Source organism: Chlorocebus sabaeus, chromosome 6 (assembly GCF_047675955.1).
Source record: "Chlorocebus sabaeus isolate Y175 chromosome 6, mChlSab1.0.hap1, whole genome shotgun sequence".
Taxonomy (NCBI): domain Eukaryota; kingdom Metazoa; phylum Chordata; class Mammalia; order Primates; family Cercopithecidae; genus Chlorocebus; species Chlorocebus sabaeus.
In genome coordinates, this window is record NC_132909.1 from 49,645,038 (window position 1) to 49,672,227 (window position 27,190).

Below are 27,190 nucleotides of genomic sequence, written 5' to 3' on the forward strand. Positions count from 1 at the left end.
TGTGTGTCTGTGTGTGTGCGCGCTTTTGTGTGTATACTGGGGATGTCGCAGTGCCTTCTGGGTACCACCATCCCACCACCCTGCCCTTGTCCACACATTACTCTCTGCTCCCTTCCCCAGGACCGGACACCCCTCATGTTCCAGCGCATGGAGCCCCCGTCCCCAACGCAGGAAGGGGGACCTGGCCAGAACGCCCTCCCCTCCGCCCAACTGGACCCAGGAGGAGCCCTGTGAGTGTCGCCCCTGCTAGGGAGGTGGAGTGCAGGGGTGTCGCGGTCTCCACGTTCTGGAAGCCGCCTAAGCACCCACTGCTACCCCGGCCTCTGTCCCCCATGCAGGATGGCTCACGAAAGCGGCCTCAAGGAGAGCCCGTCCTGGGTGACCCAGCGTGCCCAGGAGATGTTCCAGAAGACGGGCACGTGGAGCCCAGAACGAGGTCCCCCCACCGACATGCCCAACAGCCAGCCTAACTCTCAGGTGCCTCTGTCCCCCGACTCCCCAACGGCTCCCAGGGCCCGGGTGGTTCAGGAGGAAAGGATCTGGGCCCCCCCACACACACACACCTGCAGCTCCCTCCATCTGCAGACACCAGGGATCTGGAGGTCAGGCCCCAGGGCTCATCCGGCTTCGCCATCTGCTCCGCAGTCCGTGGAGATGCGAGAGATGGGCAGAGATGGCTACTCCGACAGCGAGCACTACCTCCCCATGGAAGGCCAGGGCCGGGCCGCCTCCATGCCCCGCCTCCCTGCAGAGAACCAGGTGAGGGCTTTCACCACTGCCCTGGGGCTGGACCCCTAACTCTGCACTGGGTGGGGCCGGGCCCCCTGCAACAAGCAGCCCAGTGCATCCCCTCCCTGCCGGACTCAGGCCTGGGTAGAGTCTCCTTGGGCCTCTGAAGCAGTCTGCAGGCCCCACCCACCACCTGGCCACACCTGGAGCACCTGCAGACCCTCCTCCCTCACAGAGGACGGAGAAGAAAGTGCTCCCCTGGGGCAGAGGGCAGTGGCCACTGCAAAATGGTCTCTGGCTGCCCTGGTTGGAGGTTGCAGACAGGGGAGATTGTGGAAGATTAGTGGGTGCAGCAGGGTTCAACAGGGCCAGGTGAGACCTGCTGCGAAGATCACCCCTACACACACACACACACACACACATGCTCCACATGCATGCACACACACGTGCAGCTGTGCGCCTACTCAGATGCTTGCATACACACATGCGTGTGCATGTGGGCATATACACACTGCACATGTCCTCACACATGCACACATGTACGTGCACACGTGTCTGTATATGGGAACTTGACAGGTCCTAGGGTGAAGTAGCAGAGTCCGGGGTGGGTCGGGGGGCAGCTGGGTTCCTATTTTCTGTCTGGTCTCTGTGGGGGTCACTGGGGGGGACAGGGGTGTGTGCTTGATGTGTGTCTGTGTGTGGTCGCTTCACCCAGCTGCCAGGCCCACCTGCAGATGATCTAGTTGCCCTGGACTCGTGGGACAGAGGGCCCAGAGGCATAGCTGGCTGCCCCCCGGCCTGAGCAGTGGCGGCCCATGCACACAGCTGGCCTCTGGAGGAGAACAGGGCGTGGCTTCAAGAGCCTGGCCCGGGCGCGTGGCATGTATGGCTGTGGCGAGCTTTCTGTGCGCTGTGTGTGGCGTCTGCACGGGGCCGGAGGCTGTGCTGTGCCTGGCTGGACCAGGGTCACCTGAGGGCCTGGCCTCTGGCTGCTGGGAACATGGGTTGGAGAGCACCCAGTGTGCATGCTGCTGCCCCCTCAGGACCGAGCTGCTGGGCCCCAGGAGAGGGTTGGGACAAGCCCAGCTGATGGCCACCACGTGGAAGCTTTGAGCATCAGCGGGAGGCAGGGGTTGGGGTGTGCATCGCATGAGGCAGAGCCCAGGGCCAGGGGCTCGAGGCTGCGCCGTCCCGTCTTTCGGTCCCGTGCCTCTGCCATCTGTCTGTCTGTGTCTCCTGTCTGTCTCCTCTGTACCCATGGGAATGGAGGACATCCAGCCCTGGGGGCCCAGGACACCCACCCGCCAGGACTTTAACTTTTCTCTTCCTTCCTGCCTTCTCCCTCCGATTTCTCTTGATGCCAGTGCCACCTCCCCTCCCTGGCTTCTTCTCCATGCACCACCTCCTCACTCTCCCTCTTGCCTTTTATATTTATTTTCTTCTTTCTGTTTTTTCTGTGTGCACCATCCCATGGGGCTGTGACAGAGGAGGAGGGGCCGGCCACGTGGGAATAACCTCAGTGTATGTACCGCGCCTGCCCAGCGCCCAGCAGGGCTCCGGCCCCCTCTTCCTCCCCACCCCCCCTCCAGGGAGTCCCGTCATCTCTCACCATCCCCAGACCCCACCCTTTCTTTGCCAGTCTCACCCTCTCCCCCATGGAGCCCAATCCTTGTGTGTGGTGTCCTGTGTGTGCCCCCCACCCATACGCCCTGGTGGGCGGGGCCATCCCCATCCTCACTCCTACCCCCTTTTCTTCAGGGCCCCCTACGCCAGAGGACACCGGCTCTCCAAGAGCCTGGCCCACCCTGCACCTCTTTCTGGGGGGCTTCTTCCCCTAACACCACCAGTGCTCAGCTGGGCTGGACCTTGGGAGGCGGACATCTGCCCCATCTCCCTCCTTCCTTCCCTTCTCTGCCTGCTGCAGGAAACCCCTGTAGGGCTTGACCCCGGGGTGCAGCACGGGGGAAAAGAGTGGGCCCTGAGAGCCTCAGGTGCCTGGGTATCCCCCACCCCCACCCGGAGCTCCCTAGCGTGGGCCTCACCAGAAGGACTCAGACTTGCGGGGGCAGCGAGCACAGCCCCGTTAGCCGGGAGGACCTGGAGCTGCCCTGCCGGGCACCTGGTCCTGAGCCCATAGGTCAGCCAGCCACAGAGTCGGAGACTTCTCACCTTCCCAGGAGAGCAAGCTGGGGCAGGGATGAGGGCAGCAGTCAGGGCTCCCAGGTTTGCACCCTGGATGTATGAGGGCAGGGCTTCCCTCTGGCCAGCCTGAGCCTGCCCAACCCTGGCTGGGCCCTGGGGGCTGGAGGATGAGGGTCAGATCTTTCTGGTCAGAACCCAGGATGGGCTCAAAAGGAGCAGTCTTGTCTCTGAGGGACAGAGGAGTCCTCACGCTCCACCCTCGGAGGCCTGGCCACACTCAGAGCCCTGATTGATCAGGGGGAGCCAAGGCCCCACGGCACCCGCTGGCCCCTGCCCCAGGATGGTCACGCTCCAGTCATCAAAGGCCGCCGCCAGGCTGCCGCGATGGGGCGGGAAGGACCAGGACCACTTGGTGCTAGCTGCTGACCCCAGCCCACTGGCCTGTCCCCCCCCCCAGACCATCTCAGACACCAGCCCCATGAAGCGTTCAGCCTCCGTGCTGGGCCCCAAGGCCCGACGCCTGGATGACTACTCACTGGAGCGGGTCCCACCCGAGGAGAACCAGCGGCACCACCAGCGGCGCCGCGACCGCAGCCACCGCACCTCTGAGCGCTCCCTGGGCCGCTACACCGACGTGGACACAGGTGGGCACCAACATGGACACAGATGGGCAGCCCCGTGGGGCTCAGGGACAAGCGGAACAGAGGAGAGAGGAGGAGAAGGCAGGGCAGGGGAGACACTGAGGAAGGAGAAAGGGAAGGCCTCCTTGGAGAGGGGACAGAGGGGGCCAGGCAGCGGCTGCAGGAAGCTGGGTACTGCCCCCTGCCCCTGACCTGCCTCGGTCTAGGGGATCTCTAGGGCCCCACACCCTCTGGGTGGCCTCCTGTGTGTGCATCTGCACCACCTGTCCTTCACGACCACCTGTCTGTCTGTCTCTCTGTCCAACCCTCGCCCCGCCCAGGCTTGGGGACGGACCTGAGCATGACCACTCAATCTGGGGACCTGCCGTCGAAGGAGCGGGACCAGGAGCGGGGCCGGCCCAAGGATCGGAAGCATCGACAGCACCACCACCACCACCACCACCACCACCCCCCGCCCCCTGACAAGGACCGCTATGCCCAGGAACGGCCAGACCACGGCCGGGCGCGGGCCCGGGACCAGCGCTGGTCCCGCTCGCCCAGCGAGGGCCGAGAGCACATGGCGCACCGGCAGGTGGGTGCGGCTGCAAGTAACCCCAGGCTGGGCTCACGGGCGGGGAGGTGGGGAGGAGAGAAGGGGACCCCCTACCCGACAGCCACTCTGGGCAAAGGTCCCCCAATCCCGGCTGTGACCACCTCCCATCCTGCCCCCAAGCCACAGGGGTGCCCGGCGGCCGGAGCAGACACGGCTCCCCGCCACATCAGCTGCCCATGCTGTCCCCCCAACACCCCTGCCCACCCGCCGCCCCCTCCCCGCCGCCCGCAGCTGCTTCCTCCTCGGTTGTGGATCACATTTGAGTTCTGGGCCGTGCCGCCCGACCTTTCGCTTTCCTTTAACCCGGCTTCCGTTTTTGTTTCGATTATGATTTGTCTTCTGGACGCCTGTGAGTAATTTTTGAAACTTCTGCTATTTTTAACCCCGAAACTTACAAAACTCCATTTCTCATTTCTCTTTTCACTTTGTTGTGTTGGTTTTCGACTCCTCCCCTCCCTCCTTGTCTCACTCCTCCTCCTCCCCTCCCTCCTCCCTGTGGCTGTTGCTTTTTTCCATTCAAATGTCCTGTGTCCCCCCCCTCCTCCTCCTCCTCCCTCCCCTCCTGGCCCTTCTCCCTTGGCTCCCCTCTCTTCCTCCCAATCCTGTGTCTCCTTTGATTTTGTTGTATCTTTTTTTTTGATTTCCTTTGTTTCAATTTTCGTGTAGGGCAGTAGTTCCGTAAGTGGAAGCCCAGCCCCCTCAACATCTGGTACCAGCACTCCGCGGCGGGGCCGCCGCCAGCTCCCCCAGACCCCCTCCACCCCCCGGCCACACGTGTCCTATTCCCCTGTGATCCGTAAGGCCGGCGGCTCGGGTCCCCCGCAGCAGCAGCAGCAGGCGGTGGCCAGGCCGGGCCGGGCGGCCACCAGCGGCCCTCGGAGGTACCCAGGCCCCACGGCCGAGCCTCTGGCGGGAGATCGGCCGCCCACGGGGGGCCACAGCAGCGGCCGCTCGCCCAGGATGGAGCGGCGGGTCCCAGGCCCGGCCCGGAGCGAGTCCCCCAGGGCCTGTCGCCACGGTGGGGCCCGGTGGCCGGCATCCGGCCCGCACGTGTCCGAAGGGCCCCCGGGTCCCCGGCACCACGGCTACTATCGGGGCTCCGACTACGACGAGGCCGACGGCCCGGGCAGCGGGGGCGGCGAGGAGGCCATGGCCGGGGCCTACGACGCGCCACCCCCCGCACGACACGCGTCCTCGGGCGCCACCGGGCGCTCGCCCAGGACTCCCCGGGCCTCGGGCCCGGCCTGCGCCTCGCCTTCCCGGCACGGCCGGCGACTCCCCAACGGCTACTACCCGGCGCACGGACTGGCCAGGCCCCGCGGGCCGGGCTCCAGGAAGGGCCTGCACGAACCCTACAGCGAGAGCGACGACGATTGGTGCTAAGCCCGGGCGAGGTGGCGCCCGCCCGGCCCCCCACGCACCCCACGCACACACCCCACCCGAGGAGCCGCGCAGAGGCCGCGGGGGCCCAGCACAGAGGGCCCGGGAGAGGGCCAGCCGGGAGACCCCAGACTCTGGAGAGGCCAGGGCTGGGCCACAAGGGTGTCCCGCAGAAACCCTCGGCCAGAAGAGACCCTCCTGGGCAGCCACGGCGCCCCCCACCCAGCCCCGATCCCCCCCACCTACGACGGGCTCTCGGGTGGGAGGCAGGGGGCAGACAAACCACACCGCCAAGGGATTTGAATTAACTCAGCCATTTTTGGAGAACTTTGGGGAACATGGAAAAAAAACAAAAACAAAAAAACAAAAAAAAACATTTTTAAAAGAAAAACGGGGAGAAAAAAATAGCTTCTATTGATGAGTTTTATCATCTCAATTGAATCTTTCCTTTCCCTGATGAACGAGAGCTGGTGGCCGAGTGCGGCAAAGAAGCTGGAAGGAACCGGAACCCCAGCGCCCAGCACCCATCACCAGACACACTCATATCCACACACGTTCTCAGACACACACAGGAGTGCTTGCCGGTTATACCAAACCCTACTATTACTGCCTGCAGAAATCAATTTAAAAAAAATAATAACAATAAACAATTTTAAAAAGGACAAAAAAATTAATGATTGAGAAAAGAGGCATTTTTTTCTGACATTTGGTCCTGCTTGAAATAACAAAAGAAGAAAAAAAAAAAACCCACCATGACCACCGATTCCTTTGCTTCTTTTTTCCTTTTTTCCTACCTTGTTTGAAAACCGTGGGCTTGGGACTGTGAATTATTGCATGACATTCAAAAAGAAAAAAAAAAATAAAAAAAGTTGAATCAAAGGGTTTTTGGATGGGAGTGGTCTTTATCCCTTGGCTAGGTGCTGCCTGGGTGGGTCTCTGTTGGGGAATCATACAAAGAGGCACTTTGTTAGCTCCTAGAAGCAGTGTTTGAAAGCGACAAAGAGGCCAGGCATTGTTGTGCACGCCTGTAATCCCAGCACTTTGGGAGGCCGAGGCAAATGGATCACTTGAGGTCAAGAGTTCGAGACCAACCCGGCCAACATGGCAAAACCCCATCTCTACTAAAAATGCAAAAAAAAAAAAAATTAGCCACGCGTGGTTGCACACACCTGTAATCCCAGCTACTCTGGAGGCTGAGGCACGAGAATCACCTGAGCCTGAGAGGCGGAGGTTAACAGTGAGCCAAGATCCCACCACTGCACTCCAGCCTGAGTGACAGAGTGAGACTCTGTCTTTAAAAAAAAAAAAAAAGAAGGCCAGGCGCGGTGGCTCACACCTATAATCCCAGCACTTTGGGAGGCCAAGGTGGGTGGATTACATGAGGTCAGGAGTTCACAACCAGCCTGGCCAACATAGTAAAACCCCGTCTTTACTAAAAACACAAAAAATTAGCCAGGCTTGGTGGTGGGCACCTGTAATCCCAACTACTTGGGAGGCTGAAGCAGGAGAATCATTTGAACCTGGGAGGCAGAGGTTTCAGCGAGCCCAGACCGCGCCATTGCACTCCAGCCTGGGCAACAAGAGCTAAATTCCGTTTCAGAAAAAAAGGAAAGTGGCGAAGACGGAGGAAACTGCAGCTCTCCGGTCCCTAGCTATTTGCAATGTCTGGGTAATTGTCCCAGTGACACAGAGAGCAATGCAAGCTTCTCCTGTCATGGGCCCCAGTGGAATGAGCTGGCTGAGTTGGGAGCTCAGGAAAGCAAAAATCTGAAGATCCTATCCAGGTCCTTGGCAGCTGTCCTTGCTGGAGTGCAGGGCAGTGCACCCCGCCCTCCATGCACAGGTTCCCAGTTCTCCCAAAGCTTAGGTCTGAACTGAGAGCAGCCATCCTGGGCCAGGCGAAGTGGCTCAAGCCTGTAATGCAGCACTTTGGGAGTCCAAGGCGGGCAGATTGCTTGAAGCCAGGAGTTAGAGACCAGCCTGGCTAACATGTGAAAACCCGTCTCTACTAAAAATACAAAAATTAGCCAGGCATAGTGGCGGGTGCCTGTAATCCCAGCTACTCGAGAGGCTGAGGCAGGAGAATCACTTGAACCCAGGAGGCGGAAGTTGCAGTGAGCCAAGATCGTGCCATTGCACTCCAGCCTGGGCAACAGAGCAAGACTCTGTCTCAGATAATAATAGTTTGGTCTTGTGGACACCCCCACCCCAAAGTGTTTCAGCCATCCTCAGAGTCCAAGACTCCTTTGAGAACTTCTGTTCTCAGAACAGTACCTGACCCACAGCAAGCTATTATTGACTATCACCATTACTACTGTAGCATTAAGGCAAACATTTTGAACAGGTCTTGTTCCAGACAACAGGCCCTGCTTGAGCTTACCTCAGGCAAGAAATCTGCAGACTCCAGATGGCAAGACAGGTATAAGTCCTTCTAAAATAATGGTAAGCCAAGTGTGGTGGCACGCACCTGTAGTTCCAGCTATTCAGGAGGCTGAGGCAGGAGGATCACTTGAGCCCACGGAGGTCAAGACCAGCTATGATCACACCTGTGAATAACCATTGCACTCCAGCCTGGGTGACGTAGAAAGATCCCATCTCTAAAAAAAATTAAAAGTAAAAATAAGTAAATAAAATAATGACATCTAGGAAAAAATCAGTCCAACAAGAAGTCAAAGTTTTGAGGCTGAGTGCGGTGGCTGACTTGTAATCTCAACACTTTGGGAGGATCGCTTGAGGCCGGTAGTTCAAGACCAGCTGGGCAACATAGCAAGACCCTGTCACTAAAAAAAAAAGGTGTTTTTTTTTTTTTTTTTTTTTTTTTTAAGGCTGGGCACAATGGCTCACACCTGTAATCCCAGCACTTTGGCAGGCCAAGGCAGTAAAATCACCAAGTCAGGAGTTTGAGACCAGCCTGGCCAACATAGTGAAACCCCATCTCAACTAAAAATACAAAACTTAGCTGGGTGTGGTGGTGCATGCCTATATTCCCAGCTACTCGGGAGGCTGAGGCAGGAGAATCGCTTGAACCTGGGAGGCAGAGGTTGTAGTGAGCTGAGATTACATCACTGCACTCCAGCCTGGGTGACAGAGTGAGACTCCATCTCAAAAAAAATAATAATATTTTTTTTAATGGAAGGGAGGGAGCCTAGCAACCTGCAACCAACACAGGCTTCTAAACAAGCTGCCCGTCCAAGGCAGAGTTGGCCTCTGGTCCCCCTCCCATGTTGTTGGGGTTGAGTGTGTCCAGGAGCCACTGGAGAAAGCCAGGGTTCGTGCAATTCCTTCCGCTGCCAATGAGGCTGCAGTCATCTGTCCCCCAGGAATGAAGTTCACTACCAGAGCCCGCCATGAGCCCTGAACTCAAAGGCCAAGTCTATGCCCAAGTGCTAAGAGGTGGTCGGAGGCCTCCACAGTCCACATCATCAGGCTGGAGTGTCAGTTGCCCAGGAGACACAGGGGATGAGGAAGAGGAGGGGAGCTTGGCTTAGTCCCAGGTCTCACATCCCCTCAGGCCATTGTTTGAGCCTCATCACCTGGAAGGCTGAAAGTGCATGATTGTCATAGAAATGCCCTGAGGTTCAAAAGTCCAAGCATCGGCTGGGCTGGGTGGCTCATGCCTGTAACCCCAGCACTTTGGGAGGTCAAGGTGGGTGGATTGCTTGAGCTCAGGAGTTCGAGACCAGCCTGGGCAACATGGCGAGACCCTGTCTCTACTAAAAATGAAAAATAGCAGAGTGTGGTGGTACATGCCTGTGGTCCCAGCTACTGGAGAGGCTGAGGCTGGAGGATCACTTGAGCCCAGGAGTTCAAGACCAGCCTGGGCAACATGGTGAAACCCCATCTCTACAAAAAATACAAAAATTGGCTGGGCGTGGTGGCTCACGCCTGTAATCCCAGCACTTCGGGAGGCTGAGGCGGGCGGATCACCTGAGGTCGGGAGTTCGAGACCAGCCTGACCAACATGGAAAAACCCCGTCTCTACTACAAATACAAAATTAGCCAGGCGTAGTGGCGCATGCCTATAATCCCAGCTACTTGGGAGGCTGAGGCAGGAGAATCACTTGAATCCAGGAGGTGGAGGTTGCAGTGAGCCAAGATCATGCCATTGCACTCCAGCCTGGGCAACAAAAGCGAAACTCTGTCTCAAACAATAAATAAATACATAATATAAAAAGTAGCCTGGCATTGCGGTACATGCCTGTGGTCTCAGCTACTTGGGAGGCTGAGGTGGGAGGATCAAATAAACCCAGGAGATCAAGGCAGCAGTGACCTTTGATCACGCCACTGCACTCCAGCCTAGGTGACAGAGAAAAACCCTGTTTCAAAAAGAAAAAAAGGGAGAGAGAGAGGGAGACAGAGAGTTATTTCAGAAAGGTTGTTTATGTAGACTCATCTTGGGACTGACTATCTGTAGTGAGAGGAGTCGCTCTGCTCTCCCTGGTAAGGAGACAGGGGGACACCTCCACAGAGGGAAATATATGTCACCTTCTTAAAGAGAAGTTTCTGCCTGGCTTTGAGGCAGAAAAGGAGAGAGCAGAGAATTCTTTCCGCCTCTACTGATTTTTTTTTTTTTTTTTTTTTTTTTGAGACAGTCTCGCTCTGTCACCCAGGTTGGAGTGCAATGTCAGGATCTCGGCTCACTTCAACCTCCACCTCCCAGGTTCAAGGGATTCTTGTGCCTCAGCCTCCCAAGTAGTTGGGACTATAGGTGCCCACCACCATACCCAGCTAAGTTTTTGTGTTTTTTTTTTTTTTTTTTTTTGGAGACAGAGTCTCGCTCTGTCGTCCAGGCTGGAGTGTGCAGTGGCACAGTCTCCGCTCACCGCAAGCTCCACCTCCCGGGTTCACGCCATTCTCCTGCCTCAGCCTCCCGAGTAGCTGGGACTACAGGAAGCCGCCACCACACCCAGCTAATTTTTTGTATTTTTAGTAGAGACGGGGTTTCACCATGTTAGCCAGGGTGGTCTCGATCTCCTGACCTCATGATCCGCCTACCTTGGCCTCCCAAAGTGCTGGGATTACAGGTTTGAGCCACCACGCCCAGCCAATTTTTTGTATTTTTAGTAGAGACAAGGTTTCACCATGTTGGCCAGGCTGGTCTCAAACTCCTGATCTCAGGTGATCCATCCACCTTGGCCTCCCAAAATGCTGGATTATAGGTGTGAGCTACCGCGCCTGGCCATCTACTGATTTTCTATTGCATTCAGCTTAGAATAATTATTATGCTACAGTTGATAGCTAGCTAGCTAGATGATAGATAGATAGATAGATAGATAGATAGATAGATAGATTTTTTTTTTTTTTTTTTTTGAGACAGGGTCTTGCTCTGTTGCCCAGGCTGGAGTGCAGTGGTGCAATCTCAGCTCTCTGCAACCTCAGCCTTGCAGCCTCAAGCCATCCTCCTACCTCAGCCTCCCAAGTAGCTGGGACCACAGGTGGACGCCACCATATGCCTGGTGAATTTTTTGTATTTTTGGTAGAGATGGGGTTTTGCCACATTGCCCAGGCTAGTCTCAAACTCCTGAGCTCAAACGATCCACTCACCTCGGCCTCCCAGAGTGCTGGATTACAAGCATGAGGCACTGTGCCCAGTCTCTAAGTGATATATTTTTAAGGGTAACATATCCTGATCCCCTTCAGCTGCCATCAGAGAACTGGGGTGGGGACATGGAACGGTCACATCACCCAGCTGGAGGACTTGTGAGACAGCCATGACTGTGCGGGGACCCCAGCCAGAGCACCTCAGGAGGCTGAGGCAGGAGAATCGCTTGAACCTAGGAGGTAGAGGTTGTTGCAGTGAGCCAAGATCATGCCACTGCACTCCAGCCTGGGTGACACGGCAAGACTCCGTCTCAAAAGAAAAAACAACAACAACAACAAAAATGCGGAGGGGAAGAAAATGGATGGCTTTTTAAAAAATTAAAGAAGTTGCCGGGCATGGTGGCTCATGCCTGTAATCCCAGCACTTTGGGAGGCCGAGGCGGGTAGATCACGACGTCAGGAGTTCAAGACCAGCCTGGCCGAGATGGGGAAACCCCCGTCTCTACTAAAAACACAAAAATTAGCCAGGTGTGGTGTTGGGCGCTTGTAATCCCAGGTATTCGGGAGGCCATGGCAGAGAATTGCTTGAACTCGCAAGGCGGAGGTTGCAGTGAGCAGAGATCGCACCACTGCATTCCAGCCTGGGTGAGAGAGGGAGACACCATCTTAAAAAAAGAAAAAAAAAACAAAATTAAAGAAGTCAGATGTGGTAGCATGCACCTGCAGTCCCAGCTAAGGCTAAGGCGAGAGGATCACTTGAGCCCAGGAGTTTGAGAGCAGACTGGGCAACCTAGCAAGACCCCATCTCAAAAAAGAAAATTAAAGAAATAGGAGTTGGGCCGGGCACGGTGGCTCATGCCTGTAATCCCAGCACTTTGGGAGGCCGAGGTGGGTGGATCACCTGAGGTCAGGAGTTCAAGACCAGCCTGGACAACATGATGAAACCCCGTCTCTACTAATAATACAAAAATCAGCCAGGTGTGGTGGCAGGCACCTGTAATCCCAGCTATTCAGGAGGCTGAGGCAGGAGAATTGGCTTGAACCTGGGAAGCAGAGGTTGTAATGAACCGAGATCGTGCCACTGCACTCCAACCTGGGAGACAGAGGGAAACTCCGTCTCAAAAAAATAAAATAAAATAAAAAATTAAAGAAATAGGAGTTGTATTAGTCTCTTCCTGTGGCTGCTGTAATAAATTATCAGCTGGGCATGTCTATAATCCCAGCACTTTGATCCGCCAAGACGGGCGGATCACGAGGTCAGGAGATCAAGACCATCCTGGCTAACACGGTGAAACCCCATCTCTACTAAAAAATACAAAAAACTAGCCGGGCGAGGTGGCAGGCAGCTGTAGTCCCAGCTACTCGGGAGGCTGAGGCAGGAGAATGGTGTGAACCTGGGAGGCGGAGCTTGCAGTGAGCTGAGATCTGGCCACTGTACTCCAGTCTGGGCGACAGAGCGAGACTCCGTCTCAAAAAAATAATAAAATAAAATAAATAAATTATCACAGGCTGTGTGCCTTACAATAGCAGACATTTGACTGTGCCCAGTGGCTTACACATGTTATCCCAGCACTCTGGGAGGCCGAGGCAGACAGATCACCTGAGGTCAGGAGTTCAAGACCAACCTGGCCAACATGGTGAAACCCCTTCTCCACTAAAAATACAAAAAAATTAATAAATAACCAGGCATGGTGGCAGACATCTGTAGTCCCAGCTACTCAGGAGACTGAGACAGGAGAAACGCTTGCACCTGGGAGACGGAGGCTGCAGTGAGCCGAGATCGCACCATTGCCCTCCAGCCTGGGCAACAAGAGTGAACCTCTGTCTCAAAAAAAAAAAAGTCCTATTCTTGGACTTCCCTGCCTCCAGAAATGTGAGCTACACGTTTCTGTCATTTATGAATCCCCCAGTCTATGACATTTTGTTATAGCAGTCCAAACGGATTAAGGCAGATGCTATTCAACCCAGAGCAGTAACACAACCGATAAAGGAGGTGCAGACAGTGTCCGCAAATGACCTGCCATCGTGGGACACGGCTAGCCGAGGAAGCACTGGACGCTCCGCTGTGTCTCCCGCTGTGAGTCCTATGGGAACTGGCTTCCACCTGAGCGTCTGTCTCGAGTACACGGCGACTGTGATGACGAGTCACTCCTATTCCCTCATCTATGTCAGCTGAGCACTGCTGAAGGCCAAGTGAGGATGAGCAGATGAGGGCAGCCATCGTGGAGGAGAAACTGCAGAGGGGACAGACACGGAAACCAATGTCATCCCACCCACATCCTGAATCGGCGATGACAGCCGCGTCTGCTATACAGGGTGCCTACGTCCCATCTGGACTCCTGTGTCTGCCGCCCCTGCCCTGCCTGGAATGATGGCCGGTCCCACGCTGCGGTCTCCTGTCACACCCGTCACGCCTACCACCGCTCCCCCTGTGAGTTTCCCCCAGCCCCAGGCCCCTACCAGCCCTGCACACTTCTACATCAGGCCCAGCCCCTCTCACCCACCCTTGGTTCTCTCATACCTGCCCCTGCAGTCCTGCAAAAGGGGACCTCCCTCCTGCCCACTCTGATATATATATATTTGGACATATGAACAGGGTCTTGCTCTGTCACCAAAGCTGCAGCGCAGTGGCGCCATCATGGCTCACTACAGCCTGGAGCTCCTGGGTTCAACCAATCCTCCCTCCTCAGTCTCCCAAGTAGCTGGGACTACAGGTGCACACGACCACACCAAGCAATTTTGTGTGCAGATTGCATCTGTTACTATGTTGCCCAGGCTGGTCTCCAACTCCTGGCCTCAAACGATCCTCTGCCTCAGCCTCCTGAGTAGTTGGAATTACAAGCATGAGCCACCACACTCGATAGCTGTTTTAATTGATGCATCATAGATGTACATAGTTTTGGGGGTACATGTGATGATTTAATACATTCATATAATTTGTAAAGATCAAATCAAGTGTACTTGAGATGTGCGTCATCTTAAATATAAATATTTAGGCTGGGTGCGGTGGCTCACGTCAGTAATCCCAGCACTTTGGGAGGCCGAAGTGGGTGGATCACCTGAGGTCGGGAGTTCGAGAACAGCCTGACAAACAGGGAAAAACCTCTTCTCTACTAAAAATACAAAATTAGCCGGGTATGGTGGCACATGCCTATAATCCCAGGTACTAGAGAGGCTGAGGCAGGAGAATTACTTGAACCTGGGAGGCAGAGGTTGCGGTGAGCCAATATCACGCCACTGCACTCCAGCCTGGGCAACAAGAGCGAAACTACGTCTCAAAAAAAAAAAAAAAAAAAGAATACAAAAATTAGCCAGGCACAGTGGTGGGTGCCTGTAATTCCAGCTACTTGAGGAGGCTGAGGCAGGCGAATCGCTTGAGCTGGGGAGGCAGAGGCTGCAGTGAGCCGAGATTGCGCCATTGCACTCCAGCCTGGGTGACAGAGTGAGACTCTGCCTCAAAAAAAAAAAAACCAAAAAACAAACAAACAAACAAAAAACAAAGAAGGCCAGGCGAGGTGGCTCATGCCTGTAATCCCAACACTTTGGGAGGCCAAGGCGAGCAGATCACGAAGTCAGGAGTTCGAGACCATCCTGGCCAACATGGTAACACCCCATCTCTATTAAAATACAAAAAAACTGGCCAGGCGTGGTGGTGGCACCTGTAGTCCCAGCTACTCCAGAGGCTGAGACAGGGGAAATGCTTGAACCCGGGAGGCAGAGGCTGCAGTAAGCCGAGATCCCGCCATTGCACTCCAGCCTGGCGACAAAGCAAGACTCCGTTTCAAAAAAAAAAAAAGAAAGAAAGAAAATAAGAAAACATTGGGAAAATGCTCAGATGTTGGTCTGGGCAAGGATTTTTTGTGCAAGGCCCCAAAAGCACAGGCAACAAAAGGAAAAATCAACAAACGGGATTATATCAAGCACTTTTTTTTTTTTTAAAGTCAGGGTATTGCTATATTACCCAGGCTGGCCTGAAACTTGTAGACTCAAGGGATCCTCCTGCCTCAGACTCCCAAGTAGCTGGGACTACAGGCACATGCCACCATGCCCAGCTTGGAAAAATGTTCTAAACTTGAGCTGGGCGTGGCGGCTCATGCCTGTAATCCCACCGCTTTGGGAGACCGAGGAGGGCGAATCATTTGAGGTGTCAGGAATTCACGACCAGCCTGGCCAAAATGGTGAAACCCAGTCTCTACAAAAATACAAATATTAGGCAGGCAGAATGGTGAGTTCCTGTAATCCCCACCATTGTAGTAACCCCACCATTGTAGCAATTGAGCTACTGGGAGAATTACTTCAACCTGGGCGGAGATTGTAGTGAGCCACAGAGCGAGACACTGTCTCAAAAAACGACAAAAAAAAAGAGATCGAGACCATCTTGGCCAACATGGTGAAGCCCTGTCTCTACTAACTGGGTGTGGTGGTGCGTGCCTGTAGTCCCAGCCACTCGGGAGGCTGAGGCAGCAGTATGGCTTGAACCTGGGAGGCAGAGGTTGCAGTGAGCCAAGATCCCAACAGAGCAAGACTCCATCTCAAAACAAACAAACAAACAAAAAGAATCTAGAACTTGGGCCAGGTGTGGTGGCTCACGCCTGTAATGCCAGCTACTTAGGAGCCTGAGAGGCTAGAGAACCCCTTCAACCCTCGGGTCAGAGGTTGCAGTGAGCTGAGATCACCCCACTGCACTCCAGCCTGTGTGACAGAATGAGACCCTGTCTCAAAAAAAAAAAAGAAAAAAAAAAGTAAATCAATTGGACAATCAAATTAGATTCGGAACTCCACAAAGTTAGGTCCAGGGCCTTGCTCAAGGTAGTGTCCCAAGCTCCAGGCTCCAGGGGGCCTTATTTTACCTGAGGTTGCGCAGCCGGAACAAGCCAAGGAGTCATGTCGACAGCGCCACCTAGAGGCCAGATGGCAAACAGTCAAACATGAGACCACTCTTTTTTTTTTTTTTTTTTGAGACGGAGTTTTGCTCTTGTTCAGGAGTTTGAGACCAGGCTGGCCAACATGGTGAAACCCCGTCTCTACTAAAAATACAAAAATTAGCCGGGCATGGTGGCACATGCCTATAGTCCCAGCTACTCGGAAGGCTGAGGCAGGAGAATTGCTTGAACCCGGGAGGCAGGGATTGCAGTGAGCCAAGATCCCACCACTGCACTCTAGCCTGAGCAACACAGCAAGACATTGTCTTAAAAAAGAAAGAAAGAAAGACAAGAAAAGAAAGAAAGAAAGAAGGCCGGGCGCGGTGGCTCACGTCTGTAATCCCAGCACTTTGGGAGGCCGAGCCGGGTGGATCACCTGAGGTCGGGAGTACGAGACCAGCCTGACCAACATAGAAAAACCGTCTCTACTAAAAATACAAAATTAGCCAGGTGTGGTGGCGCGTTTCTGTAATCCCAGCTAGTAGGGAGGCTGAGGCAAGAGAATCATTTGAACCCAGGAGGTGGAGGTTGCAGTGAGCTGAGATCGTGCCATTGCACTCCAGCCTGGGCAACAAGACTGAAACTCCGTCTCCAAAAAAAAAAAGAAAAGAAAAAGAAAGAAAGAAAACCGAAACTGGAAAGACAGAGGCAGTCTCTTTTTTTCTTTTTCTTCTTCTTGTTTTGTTTTGTCTTGTTTTTCTGTTTTTGTTGTTGAGACAGTGTCTCACTCTGTTTCCCAGACTGGAGTGCAGTGGTCCCATTATAGCTCACTGCCCCCTCGACCTCCTAGGCTCCATTGATCCTCCCACCTCAGCCTCCCAAGTAGCTGGGACCACAGGTAAGTGCCACCACACCTGGCTACTTTGTTTTTAATCCCAGCACTTTGGGAGGCCAAGACGGGAGGATCACCTGAGTCCAGGAATTTGAGATGAGGCTGGGCAACATAGTGAGACCTCATTTCTTTTTTTCTTTTCTTTTTTTTTTTTTTTTTGAGATGGTGTTTCGCTCTGTGCAATGGTGTGATCTTGGCTCACTACAACCTCTGCCTCCTGGGTTCAAGCAATTCTCCTGCCTCAGCCTCCTGGGTAGCTGGGATTACAGGCATACGCCACCACGCCTGGCTAATTTTGTATTTTTAGTAGAGATGGGCTTTCTCCATGTTGGTCAGGCTGGTCTCAAACTTCTGACCTCCAACGATCCACTGCCTTGGACTCCCAAAGTGCTGGGATAACAAACATGAGCCACCGTGCCTGGCCTGCCACACTCCTGTGGTCTCAGCTACTTGGGACTTTGGGATGGGAGGATTACTGGAGCCCAGGAGGTCGAGGCTGCAGTGAGCTATGAACACACTACTGCACTCCAGCCTGGGCAACAGAGCCAGACCCTCTCTCAAATAAATAGATAAATAAAATAGAGACAGGTCTCACTATGTTGCCCAGGCTGGCCTTAAAGTCCTGACTCCAAGCAAATCTCCCACCTGGGCCTACTTAGTAGCTAGGACTACAGGTGGATGCCACCACGCCCAGCTAATTTTTATTTTTTATTTATTTAGTTTTTTTTTGTTTTGTTTTGGTTTGAGATAGAGTCTTGCTCTGTCACCCAGGCAAGAGTACAGTGGCACGATCTCACCTCACTGCAACCTCCACCTCCCGGGTTGAAGCAATTCTCTTGTGTCAGCCTCCCGAGTGGCTGGGACTACAGTCGCCTGCCACCATGCCTCACTAATTTTTGTGTTTTACTAGAGAGGGGGTTTCACCACGTTGGCCAGGCTGGTCTCGAACTCCTGACCTCGAGTGATCCGCCCACCTTGGCCTCCAAAAGTGCTGGGATTACAGGTGTGAGCCACTGCACCTCACCTTTTCTGTTTGTTTGTTTAAGAGACAGGGTTTTGGCCAGAGCCAGACTGTCTCAAAAAATAAAAAAATAAATAAATACAAAATTAGCCAGGCGTGGTGGTGCATGCCGTAATCCCAGCTACTCGGGAGGCTGAGGCAGGAGAATCGCTTGAACCCAGGAGGCAGAGGTTGTGGTGAGCCGAGATCACGCCATTGCACTCCAGCCTGGGCAACAAGAGTGAAACTCTGTCTCAAAAAAAAAGAGACAGGGTTTTGCTATGTTGCCCAACCTTGTCTCAACTCGTGGCCTCAAAGGACCCAAGGGAGAAAGTTTCGGATCAGAAAAATAAGAGTCAGGCTGGGCTCAGTGGCTCATGGTTGGGAGGCCGAGGCAGGTGGGTCACTTGAGGTCATGGGTTCAAGATCAGCCTGGTCAACATGGTGAAACTCCATCTCTACTAAAAATACAAAAATTGGCTGGACATGGTGCTGGGCACCTGTAATCCCAGCTTACTCAGTAGGCTGAGACAGGAGAATTGTTGAACTCAGGAGATGAAGGTTGCAGTGAGCCGAGATCCCACCCTGGCACTCCAATTTGGGCGACAGAGCAAGACTCCGTCTCAAAAGAAAAGAAAAGAGTCAGAAAGGCTCAAAAAGGCTCAATGACTTGTCCAGTGTCACACAATTATAAAAAGGATGAGACTTGCCGGGTGCAGTGGCTCATGCCTGTAATCCCAGCACTTTGGGAGGCTGAGACGGGCGGATCACGAGGTCAAGAGATCGAGACCATTCTGGCCAACATGGTGAAACCCCATCTCTACTAAAAAAAGTACAAAATTTAGCTGGGTGTGGTGGTGGGCGCCTGTAGTCCCAGCTCCTCGGGAGGCTGAGGCAGGAGAATTGCTTGAACCCGGGAGGTGGAGGTTGCAGTGAGCCGAGATCGCGCCATTGCACTCCAGCCTAGCGACAGGGCGAGACTCCATCTCAAAAAAAAAAAAAAAAAAAAGGATGCGACTTGAATCTGTAACCGGTTGGTTTCTGGTTTCCGTCCAGTCACACTTGCCATTTCCCTGAGGTGAGGACACGCCCCTGCTGGTTGAGACCTAGTTAACTTCTGCCACGTCCCACCCCACCCCCGCCTCCGCCCCCTCCTAAATTATGATCCAGAACAACAATCTCCAGGTCCTTGAACTTCAGATGGTCCAAAGTTCAGGGTGGTTCAAGATATTGAAACCATCTCTTTCCCCTACCCCTCCCAGCCAGCCAGGGAGAGTTAGGTTCTGCTACCTGTGGAACCAAATCATGAATCCAAAGTCCAGTCAGTGGCCCATGCTTGTAATCCCAGCACTTTGGGAGGCTGAGGGGGGCAGATCGCTTGAGGCCAGAAGTTCAAGACCACCCTGGGCAACATGGCAAGACCCCCATCTTTACAAAATTAGCCAGGCATGGTGCCTCATGCCTGTAGTCCCAGCTACTTGGGAGGCTGAGGCGGGAGGATGACTTGAGCCCAGGAGGTGGAGGCTGCAGTGAGCTATGACCACACCACTGCATTCCAGCCTATGTGACAGAGGAAGACTGGCTTAAAATAAATAAATAAATAAATAAATAAATAAAGGCCAGGCACAGTGGCTCATACCTGTAATCCCAACACTTTGGGAGGCCGAGGTGGGTGGATAACTTGAGGTCAGGAGTTCAAGACCAGCCTGGCCAACATGGTGAAATCCCGCCTCTACTAAATACACAAAAATTACCTGAGTGTGGTGGCAGGCGCCTGTAGTCCCAGCTACTCAGGAGGCTGAGGCAGGAGAATCTCTTGAAACCAGGAGGTGGAGGTTGCAGTGAGCCAAGATCATACCACTACACTTCAGCCTGCACAACAAAAGTGAAACTCTATCTTAAAAAATAAATAATAAATAAATAAATAAATAAATAATTAATTAAAAAGAAAAGTCCAGGCCAGGCATGGTGGCTCACACCTGCAATCTCAGTATTTTGAGAGGCCGAGGCGGGCGGATCACTTGAGGACAGGAGTTCACGACCAGCCTGGCCAACATGGTGAAACCCTATCTCTAATAAAAATTACAAAAATTACAGGCATGTGGTGGCACATGCCTGTAATCCCAGCTACTAGGGAGGCTGAGGTAGGAGAATTCTTTGAACCCAGGAGGCAGAGGTTGCAGTGAGCCGAGATTGCACCACTGCACTCCAGCTGGCCCAGAAAGCCAGACCTTGTCTCAAAAAAAAAAAAAAAAAAAAATAGAAAATTCCAGTTAGTGGGTGGACAGCCACAGCTCTCCTACCCACCTCGGCTCCTCTAACACTCCTCTCTGCCTTGCTGTGGGTCCACAGTGGCCCTGGGGGTTTCCACCTCCTGGGCAAAGGAAATAGGTGTGATGTGTTGTCTCTGGAGATACGGTAGTATTAAACCCCAACCTTCCAACAGAAATCCAAAGTATGTCACATTTAAAATTTCTAGCCTGTTGCGGTGGGTCACAACTGTAATCCCAGCATTTTGAGAGGCCAAGGTGAGCAGACTGCCTGAGCTCAGGAGTTCGAGACCAGCCTGGACAACAAAGTGAAACCCCATCTCCGCCGGGCGCAGTGGCTTAGGCCTGTAATCCCAGCACTTTGGGATACCGAGGTGGGCAGATCACCTGAGGTCGGGTGTTCGAGACCTGCCTGACCAACATGGAGAAATTCTGTCTCTACTAAAAATACAAAAATTAGCCAGGCATGGTGGCGCATGCCTGTAATCCCAGCTATTTGGGAGGCTGAGGCAAGAGAATCGTTTGAACCCGGGAGGTGGAGGTTGCAGTGAGCCGAGATTGCGCCATCGCACTCCAGCCTGGGCAACAAGAGCAAAACTCCATCTCAGAAAAAAAAAAAAAAAAAAGGAAAGAAAGAAAAGAAACCTCATCTCTACAAAAAATACAAAATTTAGCCAGGTGTGGTGGTGTGTGCTTTTAGTTCCAGCTTCTAGGAGGATCACTTGAGTGTGGGAGGAAGAGATTGCAGTGAGCTGAGATGGCGTCACTGCACTCTAGCCTGGGCAACAGAGCCAGACACTGTCTAAATACATAAATAAATAAACAAACAAACAAAAATGTTCTGGTAGCCATGTTAAAGAAAGTAAAAAGAGGCTGGGCCCAGTGGCTCCACCTATAATCCAGGCACTTTGGGAAGCTGAGGCAGGCAGATCACCTGAGGTCAGGAGTTCGAGACCAGCCTGGCCAACACGGTGAATCTCCGCTTCTAGTAAAAATACAAAATTGGCGGGGCATGGTGGCTCACGCCTGCAATCCCAGCACTTTGGGAGGCCAAGGCAGGCGGATCACAAGGTCAGGAGATCGAGACCATCCTGGAGAACATGGTGAAATCCCGTCTCTACTAAAAATACAAAAAGAAATTAGCCAGGCGTGGTGGCGGGCACCTGTAGTCCCAGCAACTCGGGAGGCTGAGGCAGGAGAATTGCTTGAACATGGGAGGCGGAGGTTGCAGTGAGCCGAGATTGTGCCACTGCACTCCAGCCTGGGTGACAGAGCAAGACTCCATCTCAAAAATAAACAAATAAATGCAAATACAAATACAAAAAATTAGCCAGGTGTGGTAGCAGGCCCCTGTAATCCCAGTTACTTGGGAGGCTGAGGCAGGAGAATTGCTTGAACCCGGGAGGCAGAGGTTGCAGTGAGCCAAGATCATGCCATTGCACTCCAGCCTGGGCAACAGAGTGAGACTGTGTCTCAAAAAGGAAAGAAAGAAAGAAGGAGGAAAGAAAGAAAGAGAGGAAGAGAGGAAGGAAGGAAGAAAGGAAGGAAGGGAGGGAGGGAGGGAGGGGAAAGAAAGAAGAGAGAAAGAAACAGAAAGAAAGAAACAAAGAAAGAAAGAAGAGAGGTGAAACTAATTTTTTTTAGTTGAGGTGAAATTCACATAGCATAAAATTAATTGTTTTAAATGTACAATTCTGAGGCATTTAGTACATTCACAGTGTAATACAACCACCACCTCCATCTAGTTTCAAAATATTTTCATGACTCCACCTGTAATCACAAGTACTCAGAAGGCTGAGGTGAGAGAATTGCTTTCCCTCAGAAGTTAGAGACCAGCCTCGGCAACATAGAGAAACCCCATCTATAAAAAAAATTTTTTTGGTTGGGCTTGGTAGCTCACACCTGTAATCCCAGCACTTTGGGAGGACAAAGCGGGCAAATCATTTGAGGTCAGGAGTTCGAGACCAGCCTGGCCAATATGGCAAAACCCCATCTCTACTAAAAATACAAAAATTAGCTGAGCATGGTGGCACGTGCCTGTAATCCCAGCTACTCTAGAGGCTGAGGCACGAGAATCGCTTGAACCCAGGAAGTGAAAGTTGCAGAGAGCCGAGATTGTGTCACTGCACTCTAGCCTGGGCAACAGAGTAAGACTCTGTCTCAAAGAAAAAAAAATATATTTTTTTCTGAAGTGGAGTTTCGCTCTTGTTGCCCAGGCTGGAGTGCAATGGTGCAATCTCGGCTCACTGCAACCTCCACCTCCCGGGTTCAAGCAATTCTCCTGCCTTAGCTTCCCGAACAGCTGAGATTACAGGCAACCGCCACCACGCCCAGCTAATTTTTTTTTTATTTTTAGTAGAGACAGGGTTTTGCCATTTTGGCCAGGCTGGTCTCAAACTCCTGACCTCAGGTGATCCAGCCACCTCAGCCTCCCAAAGTGCTGGGATTACAGGCGTGAGCCACCATACCTGGCATATATATATATTTACTTTAATTAACTGGACACAGTGGCTCACCTCTGTAGTCCCAGTGCTTTGGGAGGCGGAGTCAGAATTGCTTGAGCCCAGGATTTCAAGGCTGCAGTGTGTTTATTTTAAAAAATAAAATTAATACGAGGCCGGGCGCAGTGGCTCACGCCTGTAATCCCAGCACTTTGGGAGGCCGAGGCGGGCCGATCACCTGAGGTCGGGAGTTCAAGACCAGTCTGGCCAACAACATGGTGAAACCCCGTCTCTAGAAAAATACAAAAAAATTAGCCGGTCATGGTGGCGGGTACCTGTAATCCCAGCTACTCCGGAGGCTGAGGCAGGAGAATCGCTTGAACACAGGAGAGGTTGCGGTGAGCCAAGATTGTGTCATTGTACTCCAGCCTGGGCAAGAAGAGCAAAACTCTGTCTTAAAAAGAACAGTAATAGTAATACAATAATACACATAAAAATAAATTAGCCCAGCATGGTGCATACCCGTAGTCCCAGCTGCTCAGGAGGCTGAAGTGGGAGGATTGCTTGAGCCCAGAAGTTTGAGGCTGTATTGAGTGAGAGTCATGCCACTGGACTCCAGCCTGGGAGACACAGCAAGACCCCATCTCTAATAAATAAATAGGAAAAGGCCATGAATGTGCCCCTGTGGGAGGAGGTGGGTGCCTTGGAATCCTGCAGGAGTTAACAGCTGTTACAGAGGTCACTGCATAAGCCCAGGGGCTATCACTGGCCCTTAGCTCCTTATGGGAACTCCTGAGTCAGGGGCCACCCACAGGGCTTCTCATAGGGTGCAGAGCTGGGCAGGGATTGGGGAGGGCAGCCTAGGCCACGACACACCCAGGGACCACAGGGACCAGCCCAACATGGCTTCTCAGGGAGACACTCCCAGCATCTCAGGGAGGACCCCTTCAGGGCTTGCTCTGAACCATTCATCCTGGTGAGGACCCAGCAGTGGAGGCGGAGAGAGTGTCCTTTATTTATTATATTTACTTTTTTCTTTTGGAGTCTCACTCTGTCACCCAGGCTGGAGTGCAGTGGCACGATCATAGCTCACTGCAGCCTCCATCTCCTGGGCTCAAGCGATTCTCCCGCCTCAGCCTCCCAAGTAGCTGGGACTATAGGTATCACTCACTGCACCAGCTAAGTAAAAAAAAAAAAAATATATATATATATATATTTGTAGGGCCGGGAGCAGTGGCTCCCACCTGTAATCCCAGTACCTTCGGACACCAAGGCAGGCAGATCACCTGAGGCCAGGAGTTCAATACTAGCCTGACCAACATGGTGAAACCCCATGCCTAGGCAACATAGTGAGACCCCATCTTTATCTATATACACACACACACATATATATATATATGAAAAGGCCATGAATGTGCCCCTGTGGGAGGAGGTGGGTGCTTTATATATATATATATATGTGTGTATATATATAAAGATGGGGTCTCACTATGTTCCCTAGGCTGGTCTTAAATCCCTGAGCTCCAGTGACCCTCCCACCTCAGCCTCCCAACTTCAGCCTTCTCCAACCTCAGTGCTGAGATGAGAGGCGTGAACCATGGTGCCAGTGTCTTAAAATATAGCTCTGCACCATCTGACACTGCAGGGCTGTGGCCCCGGGCTGCGTGCCATCAGTGCCAATGGAAGGAAGCTAACAGCCGCCCCTGACCCAACTATCCTCCCTCCGTGTCAGGGTTTCAGACGCCTCCGCCTCTTGGTCTCTTCCTTCAAAGCCTCAGACAGCCCACTGACAGGCCCAGGCTCAGAAGTCCAGGCTTTCTGTAAATGTGAGATATAAAAAGAACCGTGGGGTAGAAATGGCCCCCAGCTTGCTAACAGATGCCACCCCCACGCTGCCCACAGCACCGCAAACACCCCCACACACACAGATGTGCGCTCGTGCGCCTACATGCAGACACACGGTGACAAGCCCGCATTTAGAATCAGGGAGAAGGAGGCCAGCCAGCTGGGAGAAAGCCAAGCCTGACTTTATGAGGAAGGCCTCTCTCCTCGGGCAGAGCTGGCCCCTGGAAATGGCAAATCCTGTGGCTTCCTCAGCTAAAGTGGGTCAAGCCTGCACTAAGAATTCACCTCTCAGCAAGGACATAAGGACACTGTCAGGCCCTGGCTGCCAGGCCTTGACAGGACTCAGCCCAAGACTGGCCTTTCAGGGCTTTTTTTTTTTTTTTTTTTTTTTTTTTTTACAGACAGGGTCTTGCTCTGTCACCCAGGCTGGAGAGCAGTGGCACGATCATAGCTTACTGCAGCCTCGACCTCCTGGGATCAAGCGATCCTCCTGTCTTGGCCTCCCAAAGTGCTGGGATTATGGGCTAGAGTCCTCTTCCCCAGGCCTTCCCAGGTTTTGTTATTTTTTATTTTTATTATTGTTATCTTTTTTTTTTTTTTGAGACAGAGTCTCGCTCTGTGACCCAGGCTGTAGTGCAGTGGCGTGATCTTGGCTCACTGCAAGCTCCACCTCCCAGGTTCACACCATTCTCCTGCCTCAGCCTCCCGAGTAGCTGAGACTACAGGCGCCTGCCACCACGCCCGGCTGATTTTTGTGTTTTTTTTTGTTTTTTTTTAGAAGAGACAGGGTCTCACCGTGTTAGCCAGGATGGTCTCGATCTCCTGACCTCGTGATCTGCCTGCCTTGGCCTCCCAAAGTGCTGGAATTACAGGCATGAGCCACCGCGCCTGGCCTATTATTATTTTTAAGTCTCTTTCTGTCTCCCAAACAGACAGTGGCACCATCTCAGCTCACTGCAACCTCCGCCTTCTGGGTTCAAGCGATTCTCCTGCCTCAGCCTCCCAAGTAGCTGGGATTACAGGCACCTGCCACACCCGGCTAATTTTTGTATTTTTAGTAGAGACAGGGTTTCACCATGTTGGCCAGGCTGGTCTTGAACCCCTGACCTCAGGTGATCCGCCTGCCTCAGCCTCCGAAAGTGCATGAGCCACCACACCGGGCCCTTCCCCGGCTTTGAACGCACATGGAGGACGACTAAGTATGTGACTATGGAGCCTCCGCACCTCCCGTCCCTCGGTCCCACCTTCGCCTGGCCACATGGCTGCACTTCTGCCTGGGGAGCCCATCTCTCTGTGCCCACTTCTCTGCTTCCAAAGACCCTTTTTCCTCTCTCCGGGCATCTACAGCCCCTACCCAGCCAGCCCCCTGAGATATCTGCTCATGCACCCAAACCCACCTACAGCCTGAAAGCTCCCTAAACCCACCCAGTGCCACAAGGCATTCATCTCCTGCCTCAGCCTATCTATCCTCCCCAGCAGCGGACTGCATCCTTTGCCCACCCAAATGGAATCTTCTGCTGTTCCTTCAACTCTATTTTGAGCATCAGCTGAGGATCAAGCACAGGCCTGGGAGCCGGGAGTGCACACTGCTGAGGAAGAGGGATCCTGTTCCAGCCCTCAAGGGCTCACCATCAGATGGGGGAGGATCAATCAGCCCAGCCTACATCAACAAACCAAAAGGAGGCCAGGCGCAGTGGCTCACATCTGTAATCCCAGCACTTTGGGAGGCCGAGGCGGGCGGATCACCTGAGGTCAGGAGTTCAAGACCAGCCTGACCAACATGGTGAAACCCCATCTCTACTAAAAATACAAAAATGAACCGGGCATGGTGGTAGGGGCCTGTAATACCAGCTGCTCGGGAGGCTGAGGCAGGAGAATCGCTTGAACCCAAGATGCAGAGGCTGGAGTGAGCCAAGATCACACCACTGCACTCCAGCCTGGACAACAGAGAAAGACTGTCCCCAAAACAAAAAAAGGAAAGCTTACTGGCTTAGAGACAGGAAGTAGAATGGTAGAAGGGGCTGGGGGTGGTGGTGCAGAGAATATTGATTTGATGTTTAACAGAGACAGAGTATTCAGTTTGGGATGATGAAAGTATTCTGGGCCAGGTACAGTGGCTCACACCTGTAATCCCAGCACTTTGGGAGGCCGAGGCGGGTAGATCACCTGAGGTTGGGAGTTCAAGACCATCCTGGCCAACATGGTGAAACCCCGTCTCTACTAAAAATAGAAAAATTAGCCAGGCATGGTGGTAGGTGCCTGTAATCCCAGCTACTCGGGAGGCTGAAGCTCGAACACTGCTTGAACCCGGGAGGCAGAGGCTGCAGTGAGCCAAGATAGCATCACGGCACTCCAGCCCGGGAGATAGAACGAAACTCTGCCTCATAAAAATATGTAATAATAATAATAATAAAGCACTGATCCATGTTGCAACATGCATGAACCTCAAAAAAAAAAAAAAAAGAAAAACCACGATGCTAGGCTGGGCGCAGTGGCTCATGCCTGTGATCACAGCACTTTGAGAAGTCAAGGTAGGAGCATGACTTGAAGCCAGTTGGACACCGGCCTGGGCAACAAAGCAAGATCCTGTCTTTTTTTTTTTTTTGAGAAGGAGTCTCGCTCTGTGGCCCAGGCTGGAGTGCAGTGGAGTGATCTCGGCTCACTGCAAGCTCCGCCTCCCAGGTTCACACCGTTCTCCTGCCTCAGCCTCGCGAGTACCTGGGACTGCAGGCACCCACCACCACACCCAGCTAATGTTTTGTATTTTTAGTAGAGACAGGGTTTCACTGTGTTAGCTAGGATGGTCTCGATCTCCTGAACTTGTGATTCCCCCGCTTCAGCCTCCCAAAGTGCTG

General features: G+C 53.1%; 1 protein-coding gene and 1 long non-coding RNA gene across 15 annotated transcripts in view; one reads left to right on the plus strand and one right to left on the minus strand.

Moving 5' to 3' along the window:
• The window catches only part of CACNA1A (calcium voltage-gated channel subunit alpha1 A), a 429,355-nt gene extending 422,992 nt beyond the window's left edge, over positions 1 to 6,363 (plus strand). For 6 of the 10 annotated variants that reach the window (XM_073016879.1, XM_073016877.1, XM_073016878.1 and 3 more), the window contains 7 exons: positions 121 to 230; positions 339 to 477; positions 646 to 759; positions 2,215 to 2,250; positions 3,329 to 3,515; positions 3,833 to 4,083; positions 4,771 to 6,305. In XM_073016879.1, the coding sequence (XP_072872980.1) occupies positions 121 to 230; positions 339 to 477; positions 646 to 759; positions 2,215 to 2,250; positions 3,329 to 3,515; positions 3,833 to 4,083; positions 4,771 to 5,487 (1,554 nt within the window). In that variant the 3' untranslated portion in view covers positions 5,488 to 6,305. Of the gene's footprint in view, positions 1 to 120; positions 231 to 338; positions 478 to 645; positions 760 to 2,214; positions 2,251 to 3,328; positions 3,516 to 3,832; positions 4,084 to 4,770 lie in introns of all 10 variants that reach the window. The other 4 variants (XM_073016885.1, XM_073016884.1, XM_073016887.1 and 1 more) reach the window with 3 other exon arrangements.
• LOC103234015 (uncharacterized) overlaps positions 1 to 27,190 on the minus strand; it is a 57,165-nt gene that overhangs the window by 17,254 nt on the left and 12,721 nt on the right. For 2 of the 5 annotated variants that reach the window (XR_012093239.1, XR_012093240.1), the window contains exons 2-7: positions 22,826 to 22,919; positions 19,534 to 19,651; positions 15,876 to 15,925; positions 13,043 to 13,259; positions 7,952 to 8,081; positions 564 to 745 (exon numbers count right to left, since the gene is read on the minus strand). This is a non-coding gene — a long non-coding RNA (uncharacterized lncRNA). The remainder of the gene's footprint in view (positions 1 to 563; positions 746 to 7,951; positions 8,082 to 13,042; positions 13,260 to 15,875; positions 15,926 to 19,533; positions 19,652 to 22,825; positions 22,920 to 27,190) is intronic. The other 3 variants (XR_012093238.1, XR_012093241.1, XR_012093242.1) reach the window with 2 other exon arrangements.